This window comes from Cavia porcellus, unplaced genomic scaffold, assembly GCF_034190915.1.
Source record: "Cavia porcellus strain 051 isolate PalLab524CR breed Dunkin Hartley unplaced genomic scaffold, mCavPor4.1 scaffold_31, whole genome shotgun sequence".
Lineage (NCBI taxonomy): Eukaryota > Metazoa > Chordata > Mammalia > Rodentia > Caviidae > Cavia > Cavia porcellus.
This window is the reverse complement of record NW_026947514.1, coordinates 7,991,524-8,015,936: the sequence shown is the minus strand read 5'-3', so window position 1 is coordinate 8,015,936 and position 24,413 is coordinate 7,991,524. Positions and strand designations below refer to the sequence as shown.

At 50.5% G+C, this 24,413-nt stretch overlaps 1 protein-coding gene across 1 annotated transcript; it reads left to right on the top strand.

Annotated features, from left to right (window-relative positions):
• The first annotated feature begins 288 nt into the window (after window positions 1-288).
• LOC134474146 (serine proteinase inhibitor A3K-like) lies at window positions 289-9,658 on the top strand. Its single transcript, XM_063240836.1, has 5 exons — window positions 289-445; window positions 4,419-5,044; window positions 6,158-6,428; window positions 7,633-7,780; window positions 8,622-9,658. The coding sequence occupies exons 2-5, from the start codon at window positions 4,423-4,425 to the stop codon at window positions 8,811-8,813; spliced, it is 1,233 nt and encodes a 410-aa protein (XP_063096906.1). The 5' UTR covers window positions 289-445; window positions 4,419-4,422; the 3' UTR covers window positions 8,814-9,658.
• The last annotated feature ends 14,755 nt before the right edge of the window (window positions 9,659-24,413 follow it).

The window sequence follows — 24,413 nt, the reverse complement described above, 5'->3', positions numbered from 1 at the left end:
GACGGGATCATAGCCCACTGGGTCTTTCCCGGGGTGGGAGAGTGTCCGCAGCCCAGGATCTCCAGGCAGCTGGCTCAGGAAATGGAGCATCTGCTTCCAGTGGGGCAGCCACCATGGATGCCCCAGCGAGGATGCAGGGTCAGCAGAGTGGCACTGTCCCAGAGGCTGGCTGACTCAGGCCAGCCACCCACCTGGGGGACAGGATGGCCTCAGTCACGCTGGCTGTGGTGCTGGGAAGAACGGGTGGCAGGCGGCGTGGGTGGGAGCTCAGAGCAGGGCCATGAACTTAGGCCCTGTCTGTTTGCTCTCCACTAGTGAGCAGGCCACCTTGGTTAATATTCACTAGCAGCTTCCTGGTGCCCCTCTGCATCGCTACTTAAAGACAGACCAGGACAGGGCTCTGGTCCTCAGCCTGCATCTCTGCCGCTGGGCCTGGAACCGAGTTGTAAGTGTGCCTTTCCCTGGGTGGGACGCTGGGGCCCCGAGGGCCCTCTCCCATGCAGACTGGGCCCTGCCTGCCTCCTTGGTGAGGAGGACAGGAGAGAGGGGTCCTGGGGAGCCAAGGTACAGCCACAGTGGTGACCGGAGGGAAGTTCCCTGTGCCGTGTCCACCAGGGCCTTTCCTGCCCTGATCCTCCCCCTACCTGCTGCCTGGATCCAGCCTCTCCCTTCAGAGGATGAGGAAGGAGGCCCCTCCTCCTCCTAACGCCTCGGGGCTCCCTGTGCACCCTGGGGGTGGGAAGCCCCCACTGAGGGCACTGCCGGGGGTCTTGGAGCTGATATCCTGTGTGACCCTTGGCCTGAGCCCAGCTGTCTCTAGGCCCAGGGCACAGTCTGGCATAGCTGAGCTGCCTCACAGTGCCCTCGGAGGTGGTCGCTATGGTTACCACCATTTCACATGGGAGATGGATGGGAACAGAGAGGTCTGAACCCCGCTCTGAATCCCGCACAGCCCACGACACAGACCTGGGGTCTCAGGCTGGCTGTGGAGCAGGAGGCCTGGGCTGCCCGAGGTACCCCGTGCCCCGAGGCTCTGTGACAGGGAGTTGCTCCACTGCTCTGCCCTATGAGCCAAACAAGAAGACCTTTGCCCTCCCACCTTGATCTCTGCAGAGGGAGAAGGACTTGGCTTTGCTACTGCTGGGTTTTGGAGATGAGAATGGAAAGATGCCCCTGGCCAAGGCAGCCTGGGTCCCACACCCAGCTGCACAGAGACCCCAGCATGGTCAGAACCAGCTGGAGCTTCTATGGCATCTGCTTCCAGGCACTTCTTGAAACTTTGTGCATATTAGTTCACACAGTCACTCTGTGAAGCTGTACAGAGGCACCCTATCACCTCCAGTAAACTGAGGTTCAGAGAGGCTTTATAACTTGCTCAAGGTCACACAGTGAATAGCGAGTTGGATTCAGCAACCTGGCCTCAGAGCCCCTAATTTTCGCCACCTAGCTGTTGCGTCTCTTCATGCCAGGTCACCTCTGAGGTTTGCTGACCCCAAGTGTGAATGAACATAGAGAAGGATCAAGTGCCCAGTTCTGACAAGAAGAGTTAGTGCCTACTTCTGTAGGCAGCTGGCTCTGTGATTTTTAGTAAGAGGCTTAACTGGTCAGGGCCTCAATTTTTCCGTCTGTAAAATGGGACTAATAATACTCTCCACCTCACCAGATAAATGACAAGGACGCTTAGATGAGGCTGCATAGATTGCGCATAGTGCTTAGTAAATGCACAGTGAGGGTGACACTGATGCTGAGGTTTACTTAGCACAGGATGGGGCAGCAGGCAGTGCAGGAGGACATGGAGAAAGGAGGGGACATTTGCCAGCCTTGGGATAGTTCCCTGCTGAGCAGCACTCCCTTCTCTGGCCCCCAGCAATGCAACAACTGGCCAGAAAGACACTTCATATCTACAGGTCCCCAGGAGGGCTCCCAGCCCTGCCAGCGCCCCACCACCCTCACTGCTGGTGCTGTGCCTCTGTCTGCAAAGGCTTTCCTCTGCAGAGAGGCACCTGGAGGTGAAGTCACCGGCCTAGGCCACCTGCAGGGAAGGCCAGGACTGGCTCATGCCTGGCCTCAGCAGCTTGTGACCTTTCCTTACGCTGGGCCACCTCCCAGAAAGGGGGTTCTTGGCCACTCATTTTATGCTCCTGGGTGGAAATAGTGGGAGCTGAGAGCTAGGGTGACCTGCCGCTGTGCCTCCTGCCTCACAAAGGCTGCTCCCACCCTCCCTGGGTTCCACCCTGCCCCTGTTCCTTTCTTGATCCTCAGCAGGAAGCTGGGCCTCTGCACCTTCACGGCCATTATCTCCTCCCAGCTCTAGGCTTAGGGTGCCAGGAGAACAGACTGAGGTACAAAACGAGCCCCAGAGGATACTGGGGATCAAGGCCGGGCTCAGCCCTGATGTCCTTGGAGCCTGAGCCCCTAGGCTGTGACCCGAGTGATAGAAAAAGCCAGGCCCATTGTAGCGACTTGCACTTTGGGGGACTCAGACCGATTGTTTGACACCTGGATGTGCATGGAGCACAGGGTGCTCTGTGGGGAGACAGCTCACTGCTGCTCTGGGTGACACCGACCCTGATTGCCTCTGGACTCGGGGGGTTCAGCCCTTTGGAAAGTGAGGTCCCCGTGACAGCGGAGCCACAGGTGCCACTTGAGGCCAACAGGTAGCAGCGGTGCTGTCCGCAGGCTCTGACCCCAAGGCCACTGGGCACAGTTCACATCCCCGCCCTGTGGTGTTCCCCTGATCCCTGTGAGGATGGGGGATTTCTATGGGGCTGCCCCAAGCTCCAGACGGGAAAGAAAGGCAAGGTCTAAGAGGGATGGGAACACGCTGTTTTCAGGTCTACACCCGGGCTAGGGGGAGAAAAGTGGAAACCCGTGACAGCTCTCTCTCTCTCTCTCTCTCTCTCCTTTTCTCCTTCTCCCTTTTTCTCCTTCTCTCTCTCCCTCTCTGATATACAAAGCCCAGCAGGAAAGGGTGGTAGAACATGACTTTTTCCAATCACTCTTTTTTCCATTTAATGCCGATGAAACTCCCAAGAGCTCCAGAGTCCGAGTGAAACTCAGGGCCTCTTAGGCCCAGCCTTTCCTTTCCCCCTCAAGGTTTCAAATCCCCAATTCCTGGACACCTTTCTTTCTGTGCTGTAGTAAGGTGGTGGTTGTAGTTAAGGAGCCAATCAATAGCTAACTGTGCAACTCTAGGCATGTTGTCTGCAACTCGAGCCTCAGTTTCCCCATATGTAAAGAAGACAAATGCTGCCGACCAGTGGCTCCTGGCCGGACAGGTGTGGGGTCGAGGCAGCCTTGTGGGGAAGGCAGGCTCTGGGTTGCTGTGGGTGCTGGCGGCTGTGGCCACCTCCGGACGGCCACCCTCACTGGTTCGGCTGCAGATCTTGCTACTCCGTCATCTCCCCTGGCCAGGAACCACGTAACCCGCAGCTGCCTGTCACCTGCAGGCTTTGGGTCTGTGACACCTGCAGTGACTTCCCTCCACCGACACCCCAGAGACCCTCTGTGTCTGTAGCTATTTCACGGAACCCTCCTGCAACCCCACTTTACAGATGGGGCCCATTTATGATCGAACACTTTTGTCCCGAGCACTTTCCTACCCTGGACGGGAACTCATGGCTGTCTGAGCAATAGTTTTCCACCTCTGCCTCGCCACATTCATCCTCATTCTAAAGGAGCAATGGGCCATCTCTGTCCTCCCCAGAGTCTGGCCATGAGAGGAGCGAGATGGTGGGGCATTGATGGCAGGGGCCCCAGCCCAGACTCAGCTGGATCACAGCAGAACAGCACAGCCAGCCCACAGGAAAAGCCTCCAGGCTGGAAGGCCTGGTGAGGGAGGGTGGAGCGGCCCTGGGACCTTATCCAGCTCCAGGCCTCAGCCTGGTTCCCTCCCTGCTTCCTTGGGCACCTGGGTTCCCAGCTGTTAAACAACGGAGTTGGATGGATGCCCTCTAGGGGCTGTCCTGGCTCAAAGCAATGCTTGAGTCTGATCTTTCTGGACTACTCAGGAAATGCCAATCCCGTCCACCTCTGCTTTGGTCAGTGTCTCCGAAGGTGATTTCGGATGAAAGCAGAGCTGTCAAGGACACGGGCTCAGCACCAGACAGGCTGCACTGTGACTCTGCCCTGTCACTGAGTAGCAGACCTGGGCTGCGAGGCATCCCTGGGGTAAGCACAGGAATGTGGCCCTTTGCTCACAGCGCTGTTACAAGCAAGGAAGAGCTGGAGTCATGTGAGGACCGAGCTTAGTGCAAGGGTATCACCGCAGCACTGATTTTTTAAATGAGGGCAGGGTAGGGAAGTGCTTGGGACGGGCTGGACGCATGGCGGACACTGCTGCACGGTGTCACTCGGCGGCCATGGGCAATGTGACAGGTCCTAATGCAGGGCTCCTGTCCCCTTTCTCTGTCTTGCAGGACAATGCCGTCCGCTATCCCCCGAGGCCACCTGCTTATGGCAGGCCTGTGTTGCTTGGTGTTTGGCATCATGGCTGAGGATGCTCAGGTGGCACAAGTACCCAGCCAACACATGCCCTGCCACAAGGTCCCCCGGAGCCTGGCCCACTTTGCTCACAGCATGTACCGGGTGCTGACTCAGCCGTCCAACACCAGTAACATCTTCTTCTCCCCCGTGAGCATTGCCACGGCCTTGGCCATGGTCTCCCTGGGAGCCAAAGGGGACACTCACACGCAGATCCTGCGGGGCCTGGAGTTCAACCTCACCGAGATAGCTGAGGCTGACATCCACGATGGCTTCCAGAACCTTCTCCACACCCTCAACAGGCCCCACAGCGAGCACCAGCTGACCACCGGCAACGGCCTCTTTCTCGACCAGAATCTGAAGCTCAAGGAGAAGTTCTTGGAGGATGTCAAGACCCTTTACCATGCAGAAGCCTTCCCCACCAACTTCAGCAACCCCAAAGAGGCGGAGAAACAGATCAACGCCTACGTGGAGAAGGGAACCCAAGGGAAAATTGTGGATTTGGTGAAAGACTTGGGCGCAGACACAGTTCTTGCCCTGGTGAATTACATTTTCTTTAGAGGTAAGTTTGCACAAGTGGCCTAAACTGAGCTAGACTTTAACACCCTAATGCTCACTGGGAATCCTTAAGAGGGATATAGTCCCTGCACCCTGGGAGGCTGAAGCAGGAGGATTGCAAATGGGAACCGAGCTCAGGCAATTTGAGATCCGGTCTGAAAATTAAATTAAGTTAAAGGTGGAGACATGACTCAGGGCGAAGACCCTGGGCTCAATCCCCATGATAACAAAAAAACTTGTTTTTATATCCACTACGCATCAGCCTTGACATTGGAGAGGCCACTCTACCTCTTTGAAGTGAGACTGTGTTGTCTTTTCATGCACAGAACAATACCATTGTTGTCAGGTTTTGAAAGGGGAAACCAAGGCACATTACACAGGGGCATGGACATAGAATGCATAGCTGATCCACTAATCCTCAGCCTACCCTCCCACTTCTGAGCCATGGGGGGCCAGGACCCCATGGGACCCAGGGAAACAGCCTGGGGAGGAAAGTAAGGCTCCAGGCCAGGTCCTCATTCCTGGCCTGTCTAGCAGAACAGAGCACACAGGCCATGGTGCTGAGGCCCCAGCGCTGATGCCACTTGGGACAATTCCTGTCCCCTCACCAGTCTCACCACCTCCTCCTGTCCAACGAGAAAGGTGGGCTTGGGGTCCCAGAGTCACCTGCACAAGCCAACAGGCTGAAAGGCGGGGCACACTAGTACAGCAGAGGGCGCCTCTGTACTGCATATTTGAGTCCAGGCGAAGGAGTAGGGTAAACCCAGAAAGTCCTGAATGGGACTATGGGGCACCCTGGATGAGGAGTCACCAAAATGACTGCTACCCCAAATTTAACTTGTAATCTCCAAGCCAACCTTAAATATATAATCCAAGCAAAAATGCTTGCTAGGTGCCGTCAGGCTGGTCCCTGCTCACCTGGCCTGAAGACTCCAGGGCCCTCCTGGTGTGGAGGTACCCTCCCTCTGCCCTGCAGTCCCAGCTACAGTCGCATTTATGCCTTTTGCCCTCCATGAAACTCAGCCTCAGAGTGGAGGACGTGGCCAGTTCCTTGATGCCATCACACTCCTTTAGACCTCCGTCCCACCCATGGGTACTGCTCCTGTCCCTTCTCCAGGCAAATGGGAGAAACCCTTTGATGTTGAGAGGACCACGCAAGAGGACTTCCACGTGGACGCGAATACCACTGTGAAGGTGCCCATGATGAAGCAGCTGGGCATGTTCAAAGCGTTTTACTGCAGCACCATCCAGAGCTGGGTGCTGCTCCTGGACTACGAGGGCAATGTCACCGCTCTCTTCCTCCTGCCAGACGAGGGCAAAATGCAGCACCTGGAGGAAACACTCACCCCAGATCTTGTCTTCAAGTTCGCGTGCAAGACAGAGAGAATGTGAGTCCCCAGCCAGGGAGCATACAGTGCGCACAAGCTCTTAGCTGGTTTAGAACCCACTTGGCCACCATGACCAGTAGCCACGGACAGTGGGTGGCCCACATCATTTGGGCCTCAGCTCCCCGAAATGACCTGGGGCTTTCAAAAGACAAAATAGTAGCGCTTTGTTCCATTAGCACCAACCAGACTCTGAAAGGCACGATGGGCAGAGTGACGAAGCACAGGGCTTGCTGAGGGGTAGGGGTGAACTTCCCAGAATGCACAGAGTCTCCTCCCCACACCCAGGGCCTGGGGTGGGGACAGCAGCAGCAGGGGTCATGGCAGAACTCAGTAGTACCAGGCGGAGGTGGTGGCCAAGTGTGGCATCCAGGCTGGGCTGTGCTTGTGTAGAGAGGGGATGGGCCTAGATGGGAAAGGCCACCACGGGACAGTTCAGGGAGCTTTGCAGAATGCGCCTCTTCTCTGTCACTTAGTGTGGTTTACCGGGTCCCCAGAGCCCGTAGTCCCCCCAAAGGACTGCAGATGAGCACAAGTTGGTACATCATTAACTGAGCCAGCGCTCTGTGGCACGTTTTCATGGAGGTCACTGTATACAGATGTGCAAATGTACCTGAGGCTAAGAGTGAACTGTGCAGTGTCACTACAGTGTCATCCTGACTTTCTCAGGGTACCTATGTCCAGGCTGAGACCAGAAGTCCGGGCTGCTCCTGGAGCTGGTCGCCAGACCCGGGCCATCTCCTCCCTAAGTGCAGACCCTCTGGGGCCTCACCTATGCCCACCGGACACTAGAGCTGGGCCTTCAGCCTCTTTAGGACCATCTTGTCTCAGCCACTGCCCCAGTGACACATACTCTCCTGGGAGTCAGGCCACAGAAAGTCCCTGCCTGGGGCAGAGGGGTGACCAAACTCTGCAGGGCAGGATGACAACTGCTCCCAGGAGAGCAGCCTGCAACTGCCCCCAGGACTTCACACAGGTGGTGGCATCTCAGAGGCTGCCGGGACACATGGACCCATGATGTTAATCTTGTCTGTCCCCAGGACAGAGGAAGATGAAACTCCAACAACTCAAGGCAGTGTCCCATCCTGCTGTGCAGGGACAGGACACTAACAGGAGACAGGAGGGGAGGGAAACACTGTCACAAGGGGTGGTCTCCACAGAGCGTGAGCGATGCTGTGAATCACATTCATTCACCATTTCATGCCAGGTCTGCCGATGTGCATCTCCCCAAACTGTCCATTTCTGGAACCTACGACCTGAAGGAGGTCCTGGGCCACTTGGGCATCACCAGTGTCTTCAGTGGTGCTGCTGACCTCTCGGGGATTACAGAGGACATGCCCCTGAAAATCTCCAAGGTGAGGTCACATGATGGTGATGTCCTAGTATCTGAAGGGCACAATGCGGTGTAGGTCACAAGTTGACACGAGAATGAGGAAGGGAATCCAGGACACCCACCAGCTCCAGCTCCTCCGCAGGAAACAGGATTCACTGGACAAATCAGGGTAAGGCAAGAGAGCTGGGGAGGTGGCTTCTCGTGCTGCCGCATTGGTAGGGACCTCTGTTCAGGTGCCTTCCCAACCCTCAGTCTCCCTTTCTCTTAGGACCTTCAGGGTCCTGGGCCTCAAGTCACCCACATTCACATGGAGAGGCTGGGCCTCCCGCAACGCACTGGGTGTTCTGGAATCTTCCATGTGTGAGATTGAGAGGTACCGGTGACCCAGCAGGTCTCAGTTTGAATGAGCTCAGCCAAATGTGGCAGCGGTTCAGGGAAATCAAAGGTGACCAGGAACAGGCACAGAGCAGTGCGGGCTGTGTACTCAAGAGGTCTGAGCAGGAGAGTCACCAGCAGAGTCCTTGTCCTGGAGCTCACTGCCACACACTGGAATGGGCAGCTGTGTGGAGAGGCACAGCCTCAATGCGACCTTCTCCTCCTGAGCAGGAGGGCTGTATTCAGGGTGTGACAGATGGTGGTTAGGACGGGAGCTGAGAGGTCAGCGGGCCAGATCAGGCAAAGACAGAGAAGGGAAATGCTTCGTGTGACCCTGTGGGGAGAGGGCTTCGTACATGGCAGGACCGTCCAGGAGGAGGAGGACTCCTGTGAGGACTTGCTGGGAAAAGGCTCCCCGCCGAGCCTTGCTGCAGCCTGAGTGGGGACAGCCCAGCCTCAGCGCCTGCCTCTGCCTCTCTCCCCTGCAGGGCTTGCACAAGGCATTGGTGACCATCGACGAGAAGGGGACAGAGGCTGCGGGGGCCACAGAGCTGGAAGTCATCGTCACGTCTCTGCCACCCCGCCTGTCCTTCAACAAACCCTTCCTCTTTCTCATCATGGATCACTCCACCGAGACGCCCCTCTTCGTGGGGAAGGTGATGGATCCCACAAAGAAGTAACTGCTCTCTGGCTTCAGTACCCCCGCCAGCCCCATCTCCCATTGCCCTGGTGATATTTAACAATATGAATACCACCTCCCTGTGTCTCAGTCTCCCTTTACACCCTGAGGTTCTGAGAGGACCAGGTCATGGGGTGTCTTGGAGTCCTGCACCCAGAGGTGCGAGGTTTTGTGCTGGGAAGGGTGACTGTGGCTGAGGCCGCACCCCACAGGCCCTGGGCCCCTCTGCCCCCAAATCTCCAGGCCTGCCTGGAAATCATGAGGGCGCCATGGAGCTCAGGTTCCAACCCCAGGCCCCAGGATCCAGCAAGTCTCCTCAGCATCCCTGAGGGAATCCACTAGCCTCATGCACAACCCTCACCATCCACACGCTGGCGCCCCCTGCAGGCACAGTCACACCCGTGCTGCTGCCCCTTTTGCTGCTCCCAGAGCCACTCTGTTTGCACAGGTGTCCTGCTGCTGCATCTCCAGCCCACATGCGGCGAGAATGTGCCCTCCCTGTCCCAGTTTTCTGTTCTACTGGGAAGCCCTTCCTCCTCCTGGGCTGTCCTGGCACCGAACTCACCTCTCCTCCCTCCTCCACTACCCCAGGAGCCTTGCCAGCCTCCTTGTGGAGCAGCGCCTTCTCCCCAGGAAGGGCTCTGGGTCCAGCCTCTGTCCCCTCTCAAAATCACCATGACCACCAGGCCCTTGTCCCTTCTGCTCCCAGGATGTGTGGCCATGGTGCTGCAGGAGGTCGTGACCTGGACTCCTGGGCTGAAGGGCAGGAAGCACTTTCAATTCCCAGCCTCCACATCCCATTTATTTATAAGGAAATTTATTAAATTACAGGGTCAATTTATCCTACTTATTTATGCTATTTTGTTAATGCACAAGGAAAAAATCCACCCAAGGATGAGAGCAGTTCCTGGAAACAGACCTTGAGTGAAATTGAATTTTACAAGTGTTTGGATGCAAACTCTATTGCTGGAAGAAATGCCAAGAAGTCAAAATAGAATTAATCATTGATTATCATGTAACTCTCGGTCAAAATTCAATAGCAAATCAGGAATCGTAAAAAGTGTGACTATGCCACTCCTGTGACTCCTCACCCTGCAAAACAGACATACAAGGTTGGCACATTTGAACCCAGCCTACACAACTTAGCAGGACCCTGACTTTTTTTGACTTTTTAAAGGGTTGAGGGTTTGGTGAGCTATACCCTTGTAGTAAACCAACCACAAAACACAACAAAAACTAAAAGCAAAAGTGGCCAACGATGCCCAAGAAACAGAGTGTCTTTCCTATTAAACTACTGAACTATGGGATAAATGTTCCATGACACATAATTAAACAGAGACACATTTTCAGCTAGAAAGCTACAATGTGTCATGACAGTGAGAAAACCTACAAAATAACAAACTATAAGATAACCACAAATAACATAGCTGTATCTCACTGACAATAATATATTCAAAGTAGTATGGGCAAGAGTTACTGAATGCTTTCATTGTGAGCTGTCTCAATCATTACAAAACTAGAAGAAAATAACCTACCGTCTTCACTCCTTTGTGCCAAAATAAAGGAAAACGTGATCAAAATGGGATCTGCCCCGAATCTGAGGGGAAGATATAAGCAGTTGGAATGGAGGGACCCCACAAGAGGACTGGACTCAGCAATGTCAGTCCACGCCAAGATGGACTGAACGCAAGGCCCAGGACTCTGGTGGACTTCCTGGCAAAAGATCTGATGAACAGGGAAAAGAGCAGAGCACAGAGGAGTGGGGCTGGGTGGGAAGGGTGGATGAGGAGCAAGCGTTTCACACGCCAGGTATTGAAAACAGCACACCCGGCAAGGGCCACATAACAACACAGAAACAAACATTACATTTCTCAGCTTCTCTGTACAGGTGCTGGGGCCGTATGAAAGCTTGTGGTAAGAAAAAGTGTGCACTGGACACCGAAAGAAGAAAGAGGACTTAGTAAAGAACCCTTTAAACTGCGAGGGTTATGCTCAGTAGTACTATGTCACTCTCAGAGGCCCCAGGGACTGCTGTAATGACCCACCGTTACCTGGGGAGCTGATCATAGGAATCTGTTTCTCACAGTTCTGAGGGACAGGAAGTCCAAAGGAGCCAGCAGATCACCCGGTGATGCCTGCCTCCTGGTACCCAGGGGGAAGCTGCTCACTGTGCCCACAGAGTAGGGAGGGTTGCATAAGGGCACTGAGGAGCCAATCCCTCCCCAGGACGCTGCCTTCTCCCAGCATCACACCCAAGATCAGGTGTCCACACAGGACTTTAGCAGGAAGAAAGGGCTGTGCACAGTCAGTCTAAGGGATGAGCTGTCACCCCACCACCCAGAAGTCAGGATAGTCTGTGTCTGCCTTTGCCCATCTAGGAATTCATCAGGGAATGCCAACATATAAAGGGTATCACAGCATTTACTCTGGGGGCACCCATCTGGGAACTTCCTGTGCTGTGTCTGGAGGGAAAGGGGTCACTAAAGGGGTTCTTTTCATACAAGGACACATATTCAACTGAGGAAGGATCATTGACATTAACAGGAAAATAAAGGGAAACTAAAAATATAATTCACCCCGAGTTTGGGTCCATCTGCTCAGAATGTAACATGCCTACTGACTTAAAGAGGATAAGAAAAAAGAAACATTCGGATTGGTCTCAGTGAAGAAAGGGGGGAAATGATTGAGGATGACAAGGTATGTCATGGTACACGCATGATTTCCTGGTTCAAATTTTCACAAAGGAAAAAAAAAACTCTCCATTTAAAAAAATACATAGTAAATCTATTGAACCACAGTGGAAGAAAACATGCTAATCTTCAAAATCAAAAGAGAAGCAGTTAAGTTGTATTGACAGACAAACCAGGACTTGGTCCCCTCAGGGCTAAGTGTCCCCATGGGCGAGCCGCATCTCGAGCTCCAGTAGTCAGGGGCACCCATGAGTGGCTTGTGTGAGCTGCGTGGCTGTCAAAGCAAAGGCCACAAGGTAGGCTTGGGTGGCTGTTGGCAGAGGGGCTGCTGAGCCATTTAGCCTAGATGAAAGGGCAAACCCAGAAGCTTCCACCAGCATCTCCCTCAGGGCCCCGCCACAGGCCCGTCGATCAGCCTGGATGTCTGCTGCACTGCCAGGCTCCAAGGAACCCTGTCACCTGCTGTTTACAGTAGTGGGTGGACTTCTGAAGGAGGGCCTTGGCTTGAATGGCATTTCTCCCTGGAGTTGGGTCATGGAATGGACCTCACATCTCTGACAGGAGGAGTCAGGTCTCCCCCAGTGACCGCTTGGCTTTCACTGAACCCAGGGACCTGTGGTGGCCAAGGATACAACCTTGTGCTGGCGAGGCACCACACAGAGCTCCTGGGAAAGCCAGTCAGCCCCATCTCCCGCTGAGCCTTGCAGTCCAGCCAGAAGCAACAGTGGCACTGCCCATTGCTTTGCAATGAGGGCTGCTCAGGTGTTGGGGATCCTTAGTGCAGGAGCCAGGCCCCAGCCAGAGGCTCCTTCTTGATGACGCACACCCCAGATGCTTTCCAGACCTCTGGTGCCAGATGAAGCCAGGCCTAGAGGCCTCCAGCAGCAGAGGCTGCAGTGAGTGTGTGCATGGGTGACTCCCCAGGTCTTGTGGTCTCCCAGAACTCAGCGCATAAGCGCCAACGGATCCCAGAGCTGGCTCTGAGCCATGAGGAAGGTTGAGGGGTTCCCTAGTAGTTTCACCTCGGTGGCTGGGCCTTTGAAAGAGGTCATGGGATACGGAGACAGCCTGGTGAGCTCATCCTGAGGATTCGTGGCGGGGAGGGGTAACCTTGGGCCAAGCCCCTGCTGGAGAAGCCAGGAGGTGAGCTGATGTCTTTGTGGGTGACAGAGCGTCCGGGGGCTTCGCCAGGTGAGCAGGCTGGGTGGGAAGGGCTGAAGACCACTCCTTCAATGGTTGGTCTTCCTAGCCAGGCCCTGGCAGCCCATGGTGACCGTCCAGCAGACGCTTCTGCTGCAGGAGCCTGTAGAGGAGGGCCTGGGGTGCAGCTACTGCTCTGGGACTCCTCTCCCCTCTTCCTCTCTTGCTCCTCCTCCTCCTCCTCTCCCCATTGCTTTTGCTTCTCTTCCTCCCACTCTCAACTTCTTCCAACATGTTTAGATTTCTAGCAACAGTAGAAATCTGCAGGAAAGCTTGAAGCACAGTTCCAGAAGGTATCAGTCACAGAAGGCAGAAATGTAAAGAAAGTCCCAAATCTGAATGGAAGGACGTCCCTGTGTTCCAGACATGGTGAGTGGTGGGGGCTGCCCCTCAAGAGCAGGGACAGTAGCCTGGAATCCTGCCCTAGCTGGGTCCCTGCTAACACAGTGTTTAGGAATCCACAGAGCCACAGCTTCCATGGCTTGGTTGATAGAATGGGATGCCTGACTCAAAAGAAAGCCAGGACTTTCCCAGTTGCTGAAATGTGAGTTCCAGGGTGGTCCAACCCTATAGAGCCCACTTACATGGAGGCTGGCACTCAGAGCTGCCAGGTAGCACCTCTGACCCCACAGAGCGCTGAGCACTGTGTGAGTCAGACTTGCTCTGTGCTCACTGTTGGGTCCTTGGGGTCCTCATGGATGGCTCTTTGGCTGGGCACCTGCATGACCAAAATGCAGGAGCAGTGTGCAGTTTAGCTCCGCACAAGGTCTCTGCCAAGTCATAGCCTTCAGGGGCCAACTGTGAGTGGGGGAGTCATCATTCAGTGCAGGCTGAGGCTGTGTGGGTACTGGGGAGTCTGGAAGCCAAAATAGGGACTCAGAGCCTGTTTGGCAGTTATAGCGCCTGCTGGGAGGGCAGCCTGGCAGCAGAAAGATGCTGAGTAGTCTCTGCCCACACCCAAATCACAAAGAGGCACGAGGGCCCCTGCTCCTGCCAAAACCCCCTGTCTTCCCCTGTCTTGAAAGATTCGCATAAGGGCAGCCCCACGAACTCGAGGAGCAGAGGTGATGTGATTTAAGGTCACCCCATCACACTGAGGGCCAGCACAGAAAGCCATGCAGGCAGCACTCACAGTCCGCAGCCCAGCCGGAGCCCAGAGCTCTTCTGATTTCCCTCTGAGTAAGGAAATGACTGCGTGTCCTGTCTCTCAGGACAGAGGAATACAAAAGGAGCGCGCATGTGTCTCAGGGAAAAATAAACAGAAAGCTTCCTTTTGTACCATGTAGCAGGTGCACACTGTCCCCTCTGAGATCTCAGACAACCTAATATTATTACATTACTGTGGATGTCTACAGCGTGAGCACCTGCCATGAGTCAGGTGTACCCAGGCTAAGCCCAGGAAGGGAGGAAAGCAGATTCCCATCTCTGGCTGACTTTCCCAACACAGGCAGCAGCTGGTGCAGAGGACCCTGTCACACAGGTCCCGGCCACACTCGGGCCCTGCAGAAGGGGCAGGGGCACTGCCTGCTGGAGCAGTAGGGGTGGATCTGAAATCTTTGAGTTCCTTGACAAGATGGGAGTGTCCTACAGGGTTCCAAAGAATTACCACACATTGGGTGAACTGAACAGCACAGGTCAAGGGACCAAGGTTACAGTCAGATGTCACCAGGGCTCATTCCTTCTGAAAGTTCACCATGTTCATGGGCTCAGAGCAAAAGAGGGGAGAGTATTGTTACTGAATAGTTACTGGCTGGTGGGCACCTTCCTTGTCTCCGGTGCTCAGGGAGCACCACTGTCTGTCTTCAAGGAGTTCAGGGCACAGAGACCATTGTAAGAAGAGTGTCACAGATGAGTGACAGACAGGGATGTGAGTGCAGACAAGGAGTCCCAGGATGGGGGCAAGTGGGACAGTTAGGCTTCCAGAGAGGACACCAATAACCCAACTCAGGTGAGGGGAAGCTGATCAAAAAATGGGGGAAGAAATGTTCAGGACACAGAAACCAGCCAGACACAGGGCTGGTCAGGTGTGCAGGTCAGGAGGGGGGAGCTGGAGGAAGGGAAAGAACCAGCCAGTTATGGAGAACTTGGCGCTGGAGGGCAGGCGTATCAGGAGGATGCAGTGTGACCAGCAGAAGAGAGCTCACTAGGCAAGGGTGACAGCGTCTTGGGGCCCACTGAAGCTGGAAAATTAATCCATTCTGGGCATTTACTCTAGCTGTGCCCAGAGGATTCATGCAGAGCAGGCCCAGAAAGGCTGGCAGATTGCTGTAGAGCCGGGTTGTGCCTGAGGCATGGCCATGGTTCAAGCTTTGGACTTGCTGGCCAGGCTGTGGATACAGCTGAAACGGGCAGGTAACAAGGCGAGGAGCGTGTTCTTCAACTTTGCATTGGTCTAAGAGAACACCAGAGGTACTCAGAAAGGGAAAAGGTTGGCTGTGGCTCACAGTGTGAGAGGCCCTAATACAATGGGTCTGTGGCAGCGCAGGACCTCAGGGAGGGTCCTGTGGAAAAGATCTGCTCGCTCATGGCAGTCAGGAAGCACAGAGAGACAGGAAGTGATGAGGGCCAAGACATACCTTCAAAGGCACAGCACAGTGACTCACATTCTTACCACCAGACTACACTACACGGTGGATAGTCCAGGATGTGACAGGATGTGTCTGTCATCTCTTTTTCAGACATTTATTGTGCAAAGTACAGAAATTACACAAAAACCACAAAACCGAGTTAGTCCTGGGTTCCATCTGCCACGCTAAGATGCATCACACCCTCACTAAGGCTTCTTATGTAACACATAAACAGTAATTAAAATCAGCACAGTTTGATATTGTGGGCTCCTTTGTTGTTGTTGTTTTTGTTTGTTGTTTGGTATTGAGTAATCTACAGTCATAGATTTTGATTTGTTTTCTTTTGAGACACAGTCACACTAAAGTCTCTAGATTGTCCAGGATGGGCTAGAAATTTCAATCCACCTCCTACAGCCTCCAAGAGTGCTGAAATTTCCCACCTATCCAGCCAGGCCCAGCTCGTCACAGCTCTGTAAGGAGGCTTAATATCAGCATGTAGAGCTGAGTGTGGTGATCTGTGCCTTGGTTTGAGCCCAGCCTGAACAGTTTAGCAAATTAGCCAGATGCTATCTCAGGACAGATGAGAGGAAACTGTGTGACAATGTAGCTGAGTGCCATTATCCTGGGTCCAGTACTCGGCCCTGGAAAACAACAGTGTATGTAGAGCAGGCTACACATCACAGAGCCTGGTGAGGACACACACAGCCTAAAATGCTCACTGCGCTGCTCTCACGCCACACACTTCAGATGCCAGGGTGGGGACCACTGACCCCTCAAGTCAGATTTTGGGGTCCCCAGCATTTCCCTTTGCCAACAAAGCAAAGGGTTGGATCCTGTGTAGTTGTCATTTCTGGTTCCAGAAACTTGTTTTCAGTGACACACACACATTGCATACAGTCGAGGATCACTGAGGCACAGGCATTTCAGATGGAGATCAGGGGAAGAGACATAGTGTGGATTTCACAGCGCTCCTCTGTCCTACAGAAATCTCAAATTGACAACATTTCACAAGAGGCCTGATGCAGGCCTAGAATTGAATTCATATGATCTCAATGCTGCTCTGAGTATTTCTGCTATAAAGAAACGCATGAGTTAGAGGACAACGTGCAATGTATACACTATTGTTACCCAGGATGGACTTTTAAATTTTGTGGTACTTTTTTTCTTTCTTTTCTTTTTATCTATCACAAAATGAATTTGAAAAAATAAAAAGTAAAAAACAGAAATAGATGAGTTGCAAGTAAATAACTTTTCTCTAATTAGTAGCATGATTAAAAATTACTCTCCTAAGCAAAATATTTCAAAACGTCTCGTAATGTGAGGAAGACTCATTCAGATGCTGCATAGGAAACCTTTTAAGTGAACCACAGCACTGCAAAGTAAATGTCTCTAAACACACAGAAGAACGGTCCTCTTCCAGGCCACTACCAATGTAAAATGTCCCAGTCCCCTGAGACTCCCACCAAGGCCGCACCCAGAATTAAGCTGTTGTTTTCTGGGCCCTGCTTGCTCCAAACCAACACCCTTTCCCTTCAGGAACTGCATTCTAGTTTGTTTTCTTGGAGCATTTTAGAAAATCTCGTGTGATGATTTCGATCCTATGCTTTCCTTATTTCCTCATTTGACACCATCCAAAGTATCCAATCTGGGCCTGGCAAGAGCTGAGCTGTGCATGGCTTCACTCTGTAAGACATGGTCACTACCTTCCCTACCTCCTATGCAGCCTGGTGATGCCTTCTTGTTTAGTGGCCGTGAGCTCCAGTACTTTGTTGTACTTTCTTGGAATGATGCGGTGTTCCCTGGCCTTCTTGTTCAGGTCTGCTCACGGGCACTGTTTCTCACAGAGCAGGGCTACAGCTGTCCTTCAGTGTCCCCAGCGTCCTGGGTGGAGGAGGGACGCTGTGGTTCTCTCAGCCCTGCTAGCTCTTCCTTGTTCGTTGATGTCAAACTTCTCTCCTTCTCCTCTTCAGCGTGGTCGTTCAGCTGTAAGGTACAGCTATCACGTGGTCACGGTTATATACTTTCAAGTCTTAAGCCTTGGGGTGGGAATTCACAAACTCTCACCAAGGGCCAGGGCAGGTCCAAGGCTGTGTGTCTCAATGCAGCTCTATGGGAACACAGCCCAGCGCTTTGATTCACACCTTACAGGGCAAGACCTGTCCTCTGCCACAGATGACAGGGCTGGCACAGCCCAGAATCCCGTACTGTGAGCAGAGAGTGTAGAGCCACTCCACCTTGACACCAACCACAACACTACTGAGGGAACTACAGGGAAACGCCAGCTCTCCCTGTAGCACGTTTCCCATAGTGACATCCACTGACCGCCCTGTGTTACCTGGGACTTCACTGTCCTCAGAGCGGCCTTACCTGGGCGATTTCCTTATGTTTGCATATTTCTGCTTGATGCTGATGTCTGAACTTGGCTACTTTAGCTTCATACAAACTCTGCAACACTGCTGTGTCATTTTGATGGTTCTCAAGGTATTCGCTTTGGGGCTCCTGAAGTACCTTAAGAGTTATTCAAAAACTTAACTCCATTTATGATCCAGGCATTTGCCTGAGCTATTCATTTCGAGCTGTCCTAATCTAGATTATTAAAATTACTCCTCTGATCCAGTTGAATCTGAAAAGATTTACAGAGTCCACAGAGAAGCACAGTTCTGAAGGATCTCATTCCCTCTCTCTGATACCTCAATAGAGGTGTTTCGGCTAGGCTTGGTATTACAAAAGATAATGACAGGACTCGGGAATGCTGATGGAGGAAAATCACAAATTCCACCACAGCCTGGGAACTTACTGAGATGCTACCTCAATTTAGAAAGTCTGGGTATAAAACCGACAACAAATGCTGGAGAGGCTGTGGGGAAAAAGGAACTCTCCTGCACTGCTGGTGGGAGTGTAGACTGGTACAGCCTTTGTGGAGATCTGTCTGGAGATTTCTCAAAAAGTTGGGACTGGAAATCCCATTTATTCCAGCTATTCCACTTCTAGGCATATTCCCAGAAGAACTGAAAGCATCATACCACAGTGATTTATGTGCACCTATGTTTATAGCAGCACAATTTGTAATCGCCAGATCTTGGAAACAACCCAAGTGCCCATCAACTGAGGAATGGATAAAAAAGTTGTGGTATTTCTATACAATGGAGTATTATTCAGCTATAAAGAAGGATCACATTGAGATATTTATCAATAAATGGGCACAGCTTGAGACCATACTCATAAGTGAAATAAATCAATCTCGCATGTGTGAATACCGAATAGTTTCCCTAATGTAAGTAATGATTCAAATATATAAAAATATGTGGTAATCATGATTCCCCATTAGGTGGCCTTGAAGCCTTATAAAGTTTTCACTCATTAATTAGAAAGGCTTTATTCTGGGCTTCTTGATATGAAAATATTTGAAGCTAGAGTATATGAAGTTTTACCCAAATATTTCAAGGAAAAAGACACTATGGTAACTACTATTAAGTCAGGTTATAAGGTGGTGAAGTACTAGGTTATTGAAACAGTCATGCTGTGACCTCTATTGTTATATTGTTATGTCCTGTTTTATCTCAATCTCCCCCTTATTGTTTCAAAAAAAATTATTTAGTCATTTCTTATGTTTGTCTTAATTAAAGAAAAAATTCAAAAAAATTAGGATATATAAATAGTAACTCTTTTCGATTTCCTATTAACTTGTTTTGAAGTCCTGTAGTACTCCCACGATCTTGTTTTGACTGATTAGACTCTGTTCCATTCTATATGATAGTATCAAGTTTGAAGACATAGGCAACTACTTTGAAGACAATAAGATTCACTAAGATACCCATTCTGGTTTGACTATTGTCTTCTTTGGAAGTCCTGTAATGTTTACAATGCCTAAGTTTTATTGGTCTTGTTCTCTACTGTTTTGTCCAACTTTATAATATCTAATAAGATAGACGATTCTTTTTAAGGAAACAAGGGACAACGTTGATAACCATTGTTGATAAACTTGTACTCTGTTCTACACCATGTGCTATGTCTATCCTTGATATTGACTGACAGCTTTGTTTTGCCATATTTGACTGTATTCTTCCCCCCCCCCAAAGAAAGTAATAAGCACTAAGGAGTAATAAAATCCAAGATGTGTAAATTTTGTTGTAAAAAAGAGAGGGAAAAAAAAAAAAGAAAAAGAGCTCTAACGGATATAACAGCAAGTGTGTTTGGGGGTGTTAAATAGCTGACTTTATCAATGTTTTTGGAACATTGAACACAGCTGTTTGCAGTCTCCCTGTTTGAATGTCCACCTTGTGTTCTTTGATACTGTGATTTGAGGAACTATTTTCAAGAAAATAGTGTGTAATCTACTAGCAGGTAATTTCTTACTGTTATGGTTTTTTGTTTTGTTTTGCTTTGTTTTGTTTTGTTTTGTAGTTCTGTATTGCGTGTACCCTTACGCTGCTTTGGTTTGTTTTGTGTTTTTCTCTTTTTCCTCTTAAATAAAAAAAAAAAAAAAAAAAAGAAAGTCTGGGTATGTGGCTCAGTGTGCAGGTTCTGGGTTCAGTGCTCAGTACCAGATGCGGAAACATGTGTTTCTCTTTTTAATGAAGGAACCTCCACAAAGATCCTCAAAGAAAAAGATGAGCCAAAGTATCTTTGCCTCGAGATGTCTAACCAAAATGACTGAAACCAAAGTATACGCCTCTCCTCATGACAAGATACCCACTGCACCACGGCCTTCAGCTAAAGCTTATCTCATTCTTGTAACTTCTGTTATCCTATTTTTTAAAAAGTTTTTTAAAAGCTCTCCGTTATCAGCACCTTGGACTTAGAAGAGTACTCCACTGGGAGTGTCAATACAACTGCCACTTTTCTCCTGAGCTCCTGGGTCCTGTTGACTCAATTTTCCCCGAAACCCGAGGACCCAGGAGTGGTGGCCTTGGGAACATCAGTCTCCTGCGCTGCCCCTTTAACTGCAGCATTCTCCCTGGGCACCACTGCATGCTGGTCCTCTCAGTGCTCTGCACAAAGCCAGGCTTGGGAACCCTACTCTCCTGAAGAGGAATTCCTGCTCACAGCTAGCAAAGCGTGGGATTTCTGCCTTAAGATGACAGACTCTGTCAGTCATGGAAACTCTCCCACGTGCACCTGGCTCTTCTGCCTGGGGTCTGCAGTTCTGCTTGACCCCACCTTGTCCCCACCTGGGTCTTACATCCAACTGGCACTTTGGGTACCGTTTTTGGTTTGCATCTTCCAATTCTTTGTTCAGGACAAGACGGATCTGGAATGCTTTTGTATGGCCAACCCTGTTCAAAGGAACTGCCAGACAACAGTGTTAGGATCAAGTGAGAGTTAACCTCTCTCATCCAACATGTAAAACTCAGTATGATATAGATTAAAGACCAAATGTGAGAGCAAAACTTTAAAATATTTCCCTAAATAAACCAGAAGAATCTATCTTCAAATGAAAGAATGTATTCTTATGGAATTAAAGTAGGGATTTCATACCATGGATATAAAAAAGCACGGTCACCACAGCCTGGGCATGATTGAACTGAGAATGAGGAGACACCTCGGGGGGCAAGATGGGCCACAACTGAGGCCACCTGGAGACTTTCTGGATAGTTTTCCTTACTTGGCCTCATTTGTTGCTCTGAGGGGTCCTTGAACCCTTCCCAAGATCCTGTTGAGGTTTCCTCTGTTGTCCACTGAACTCCTTGCTGGTTCTGATTAAATACCTGTTGCCAGGGTCGCTCTGCAGGCCAGCTCGCAGAGTAAGGAGCTCTGCTGAGGATTTCCCTCCTGCAACCCTAAAGGCCATCCCACGTGTCTCATTCTTTTGGGCCTTCACTGTGCACCCCTAAGGATAATTGGGGCTCTAGGTACAGACCACAACAGCTTAGACCCCAAACAGGGACTCTACAGTAGAGACGTCTGCTGTGGACGGTGACCTTCCTTCACTGTGTTCGTGGGGTGGCACACAGCTCTGACATGGATCTATTTTATCTAACTTCATTTTTTTGCAAAACGCCTTCAACAGGTAAGTCTTGGGGAATGCTCTGTCTGAAGCCCAGCAGAACCACAAAGCAGAGCTGCTTTTCCTTCTCAGCAAGGCAGGCCCTGTGACCTCCAGGGATATTGTGATGCCCCGCTTGGAAAGTCATGATCTGATCCAGTGCCCTTCATATCCTGAAGGAGGTTGCTCATCATGAAGGATTGCAACAAGACAGGAAAACTGCTGTCTGAGGAGCCTCGAGCTTCAGTCTCTGTCTTGTAAACCTGGTAACTCTGCTGGGATTCCGTGTCACCATTTGGCAGGTGGGCATAGGGATCACCCCATGGTGATCCTCCTGGTTCCCCGGGGGTGCTGCTTCTCATACTTCTACCCCTCCCCCATATGCTTCTGCCCCCTCGCCACTGCCACCACAAGATGCAAGCCACGTAAAGCCTTTGGGCAACTTCCCACCAGTTCTGACTCCCATGTAAAAGCCGGCCCGAGAAGATAAACACATGGGGAATGAATCGCTTGTCCAGTTTTGTGTCAACAAGGACAAGAGCCCAGCTTTGAAAGTTGGAGTGCTGATTGTACTGGAATGCTGTTCTTCAAGTGTGATCTCTCCTGCCCATTCAGCTGAATGTTTCTGAATCTGTAGCTCAACTAATTGTCTTGCCTTATATCTCCTCTGAAGCTCATGATGTTTCTCCTGGAGATCAAGGATTTGGATCCACCATGGTGGCTTCTGCTACTCCCCGGGGAGATGAATAAATGCCCAAGCCTCTCTTAGCTATTGACAACTTTCCTTTTCAGGTATTAGCTTCTCGTTTCGATGCTTATTGGGGTGACACAGATACTGCTCATGTCTGTCTTCCTTTACATCAGGCCCTTCAGAGCAGTGCTCACACAGGCACCGCAGCTGTGGCGGGTCAAGTCCCGAAGCACTGCACTCTCTCCTTGCTCGTTTTCTGTCAGCTCCGTTGCCCACTGGGGCTGTTGTTGCATCCAGAGTAGCATGAAATTTATTGTTGAATGATTACATTTACCCCACTCACCTGGCGGTACTTCAGATGAAAGCCGCTTGGTTTCGGTGGCCGGGAGGCAGCCTTTTTGCTGACCCTTGGTGTCTATGTCCCTTATTTTCTCTTTACCTGCAGAACCCCCACAGTCCTCTCCAAGATCCTTTTCCATGAGATCTCTACCTAATTGGCCTATAACTAATGAGGCTGGTCGATTGATAGTTGTAGATTCTAAGTTTGCAAAAATTTATTGTAATTTAATTTGATTAAGGAAATGTTTGAGTGCACTCTGATTCTGTAAGATGTTTGTCAGTCCACCTGTGTGTCTGCTGTCTCTTTGTCCAATCTGATTGTAAGCACTTGCTAAGAGTTCCTGAGCCTAGTTATCATTCACATGTATGGAGCAAAAAGCAAAAATGCTCGTACAAGAGTGCCCACGTGGCCCGGAACACCTGGAAACGCCCTGAGAGCATGGGGGGGGGGCAGTGAGCCAGTTTAGCAAAGGGGCGAAGGTACCAGTACATAGAGGCCTCTGGGGAACTGAAAGGGTTCTCACAGACCCTGAGACGCTGTGTGCTTGTTTCTGTGTTTCAATTTGTACAGATCATTTGTCTGTGTTTGTTCATTTGTCTGCTCTGTGAAAAGGTGTTCCTTTCATTTTGAACTCAATAATTTTTCTTTTTCCATTTTTGGTTCATTTGAACAAAAATTCATTGGGATATAGATTTACAAAGCATGCTTTCTCCTTGGTTGCCAGCTGGTCCAAAGTAGGCAAAGATTGAGTATAGAAGTATAATATGTTAAAATCATGGAGTTCGAAGTCTCATTATTTAGAGAAGGAAAATAATATTATTAGGATAAATAGCAGAATCCCTTGGGGTTGGGACTGTTGGTCAGGGTTCTGATTGATAAATAAGAAAGCAGCAGCCTTGTAAGCTTTGTTCTCTGTCCTCCATTCTATTTTCCGCACCTAAGTCCCTGGTTCTCATCTGTGTGTTCACTCCCTGTCCTGATGCTGGGAGTCTGCAAAACCCACCTTGCTCTCACCCAAGTCCTGTCCTCTCAGATCATATCTGGATATCAGTTTTGATGGCTACTGATTTCATCCTATGCCCCTCCCATTGTATATTGAATGTGAGATTTGGAGACCCTTAAATATCTGCCATCTTAGTTATTTTCTGGTCCCTGTATTATACCTGTCACCCACAAATTGAAGGAAAAAACTTATATTTGGCTTGTAGTTGCAGAGTCCATAGCTGGCTGGCTGCAAGGCAGGGCAGCATGGCAGAGGAGAAACAGTCCAGGGCATGGTGGCAAAAAGAAGAGAACAGGATCCAGAGAGGAGACAGGAAGATAGGCTCTTCTAGGCACACCCTAGTGACCCAGCTCATCCCACCAGGTTGTACACCCTCACGTTATCACATTTAGCTATGAAGTCACCAGTGGGCTAACCCACTGATGACTATCACACAGCTAGGAGCCAGTCATTCCCCGAGTCCTATGTATAAACACAAGGTTTGAGGGGACATGCAGATATGTAAACTATAAAATTAATGCCTCTAAATAACTTCTGGCCCCCCAAAAGGCTCATAATAATCTATAATGATCTAAAGGCTCTTTAAAATCTATAACATTCCTTGAAATTCCTCTCCCCCAAACCCACAGTATTGCAAATTATCCTGTTGGGCTCTTTGCTCTTGATAGCCAAGCCACAGAAGGAAAGCATTTTCTCTTTTACATTTTTACTTTAAGGCAAAACCTACTCTTTTTTCATTATCAGTCAATTACTTTTTCTCTTGCTTTTTAGACATTGAAACCTTTAACAAAATCCTTGAAGTGACCTTTTAGTAATCTAAAACGTGTTTACTCATTTTTTGTCTTTTTACTGTTGTACTCTAAGAAAATAGCTTCATAATTTTTTGAACTGTAGCAAACCTGCAACATGGCTTATTGAATGTGTTTTTTATCCTTTTTCCCTAAGTGATACATTAAGTGACCTAATTGATATGCTGAGCAATACTCTCCTCTGTAAAGAATTGCAAAAATCTCACCTAATTGATATGTTAACCAGAGTTGCCCTCTACAAACAAGAAGGGTGGTGCTAAAACAAGCTAACAAGGGTTGTTAATCACTGTTAGGCGCCTCTATTCTCTGCTAAAG

Coding starts and splice junctions, on each gene's coding strand:
- LOC134474146 (XM_063240836.1), top strand. CDS start 4,423: ATGCCGTCCGCTATCCCCCGAGGCCACCTGCTTATGGCAGGCCTGTGT. Junction 5,045..6,157: donor GAATTACATTTTCTTTAGAG/GTAAGTTTGCAC, acceptor TCCCTTCTCCAG/GCAAATGGGAGAAACCCTTT. Junction 7,781..8,621: donor TGCCCCTGAAAATCTCCAAG/GTGAGGTCACAT, acceptor TCTCCCCTGCAG/GGCTTGCACAAGGCATTGGT.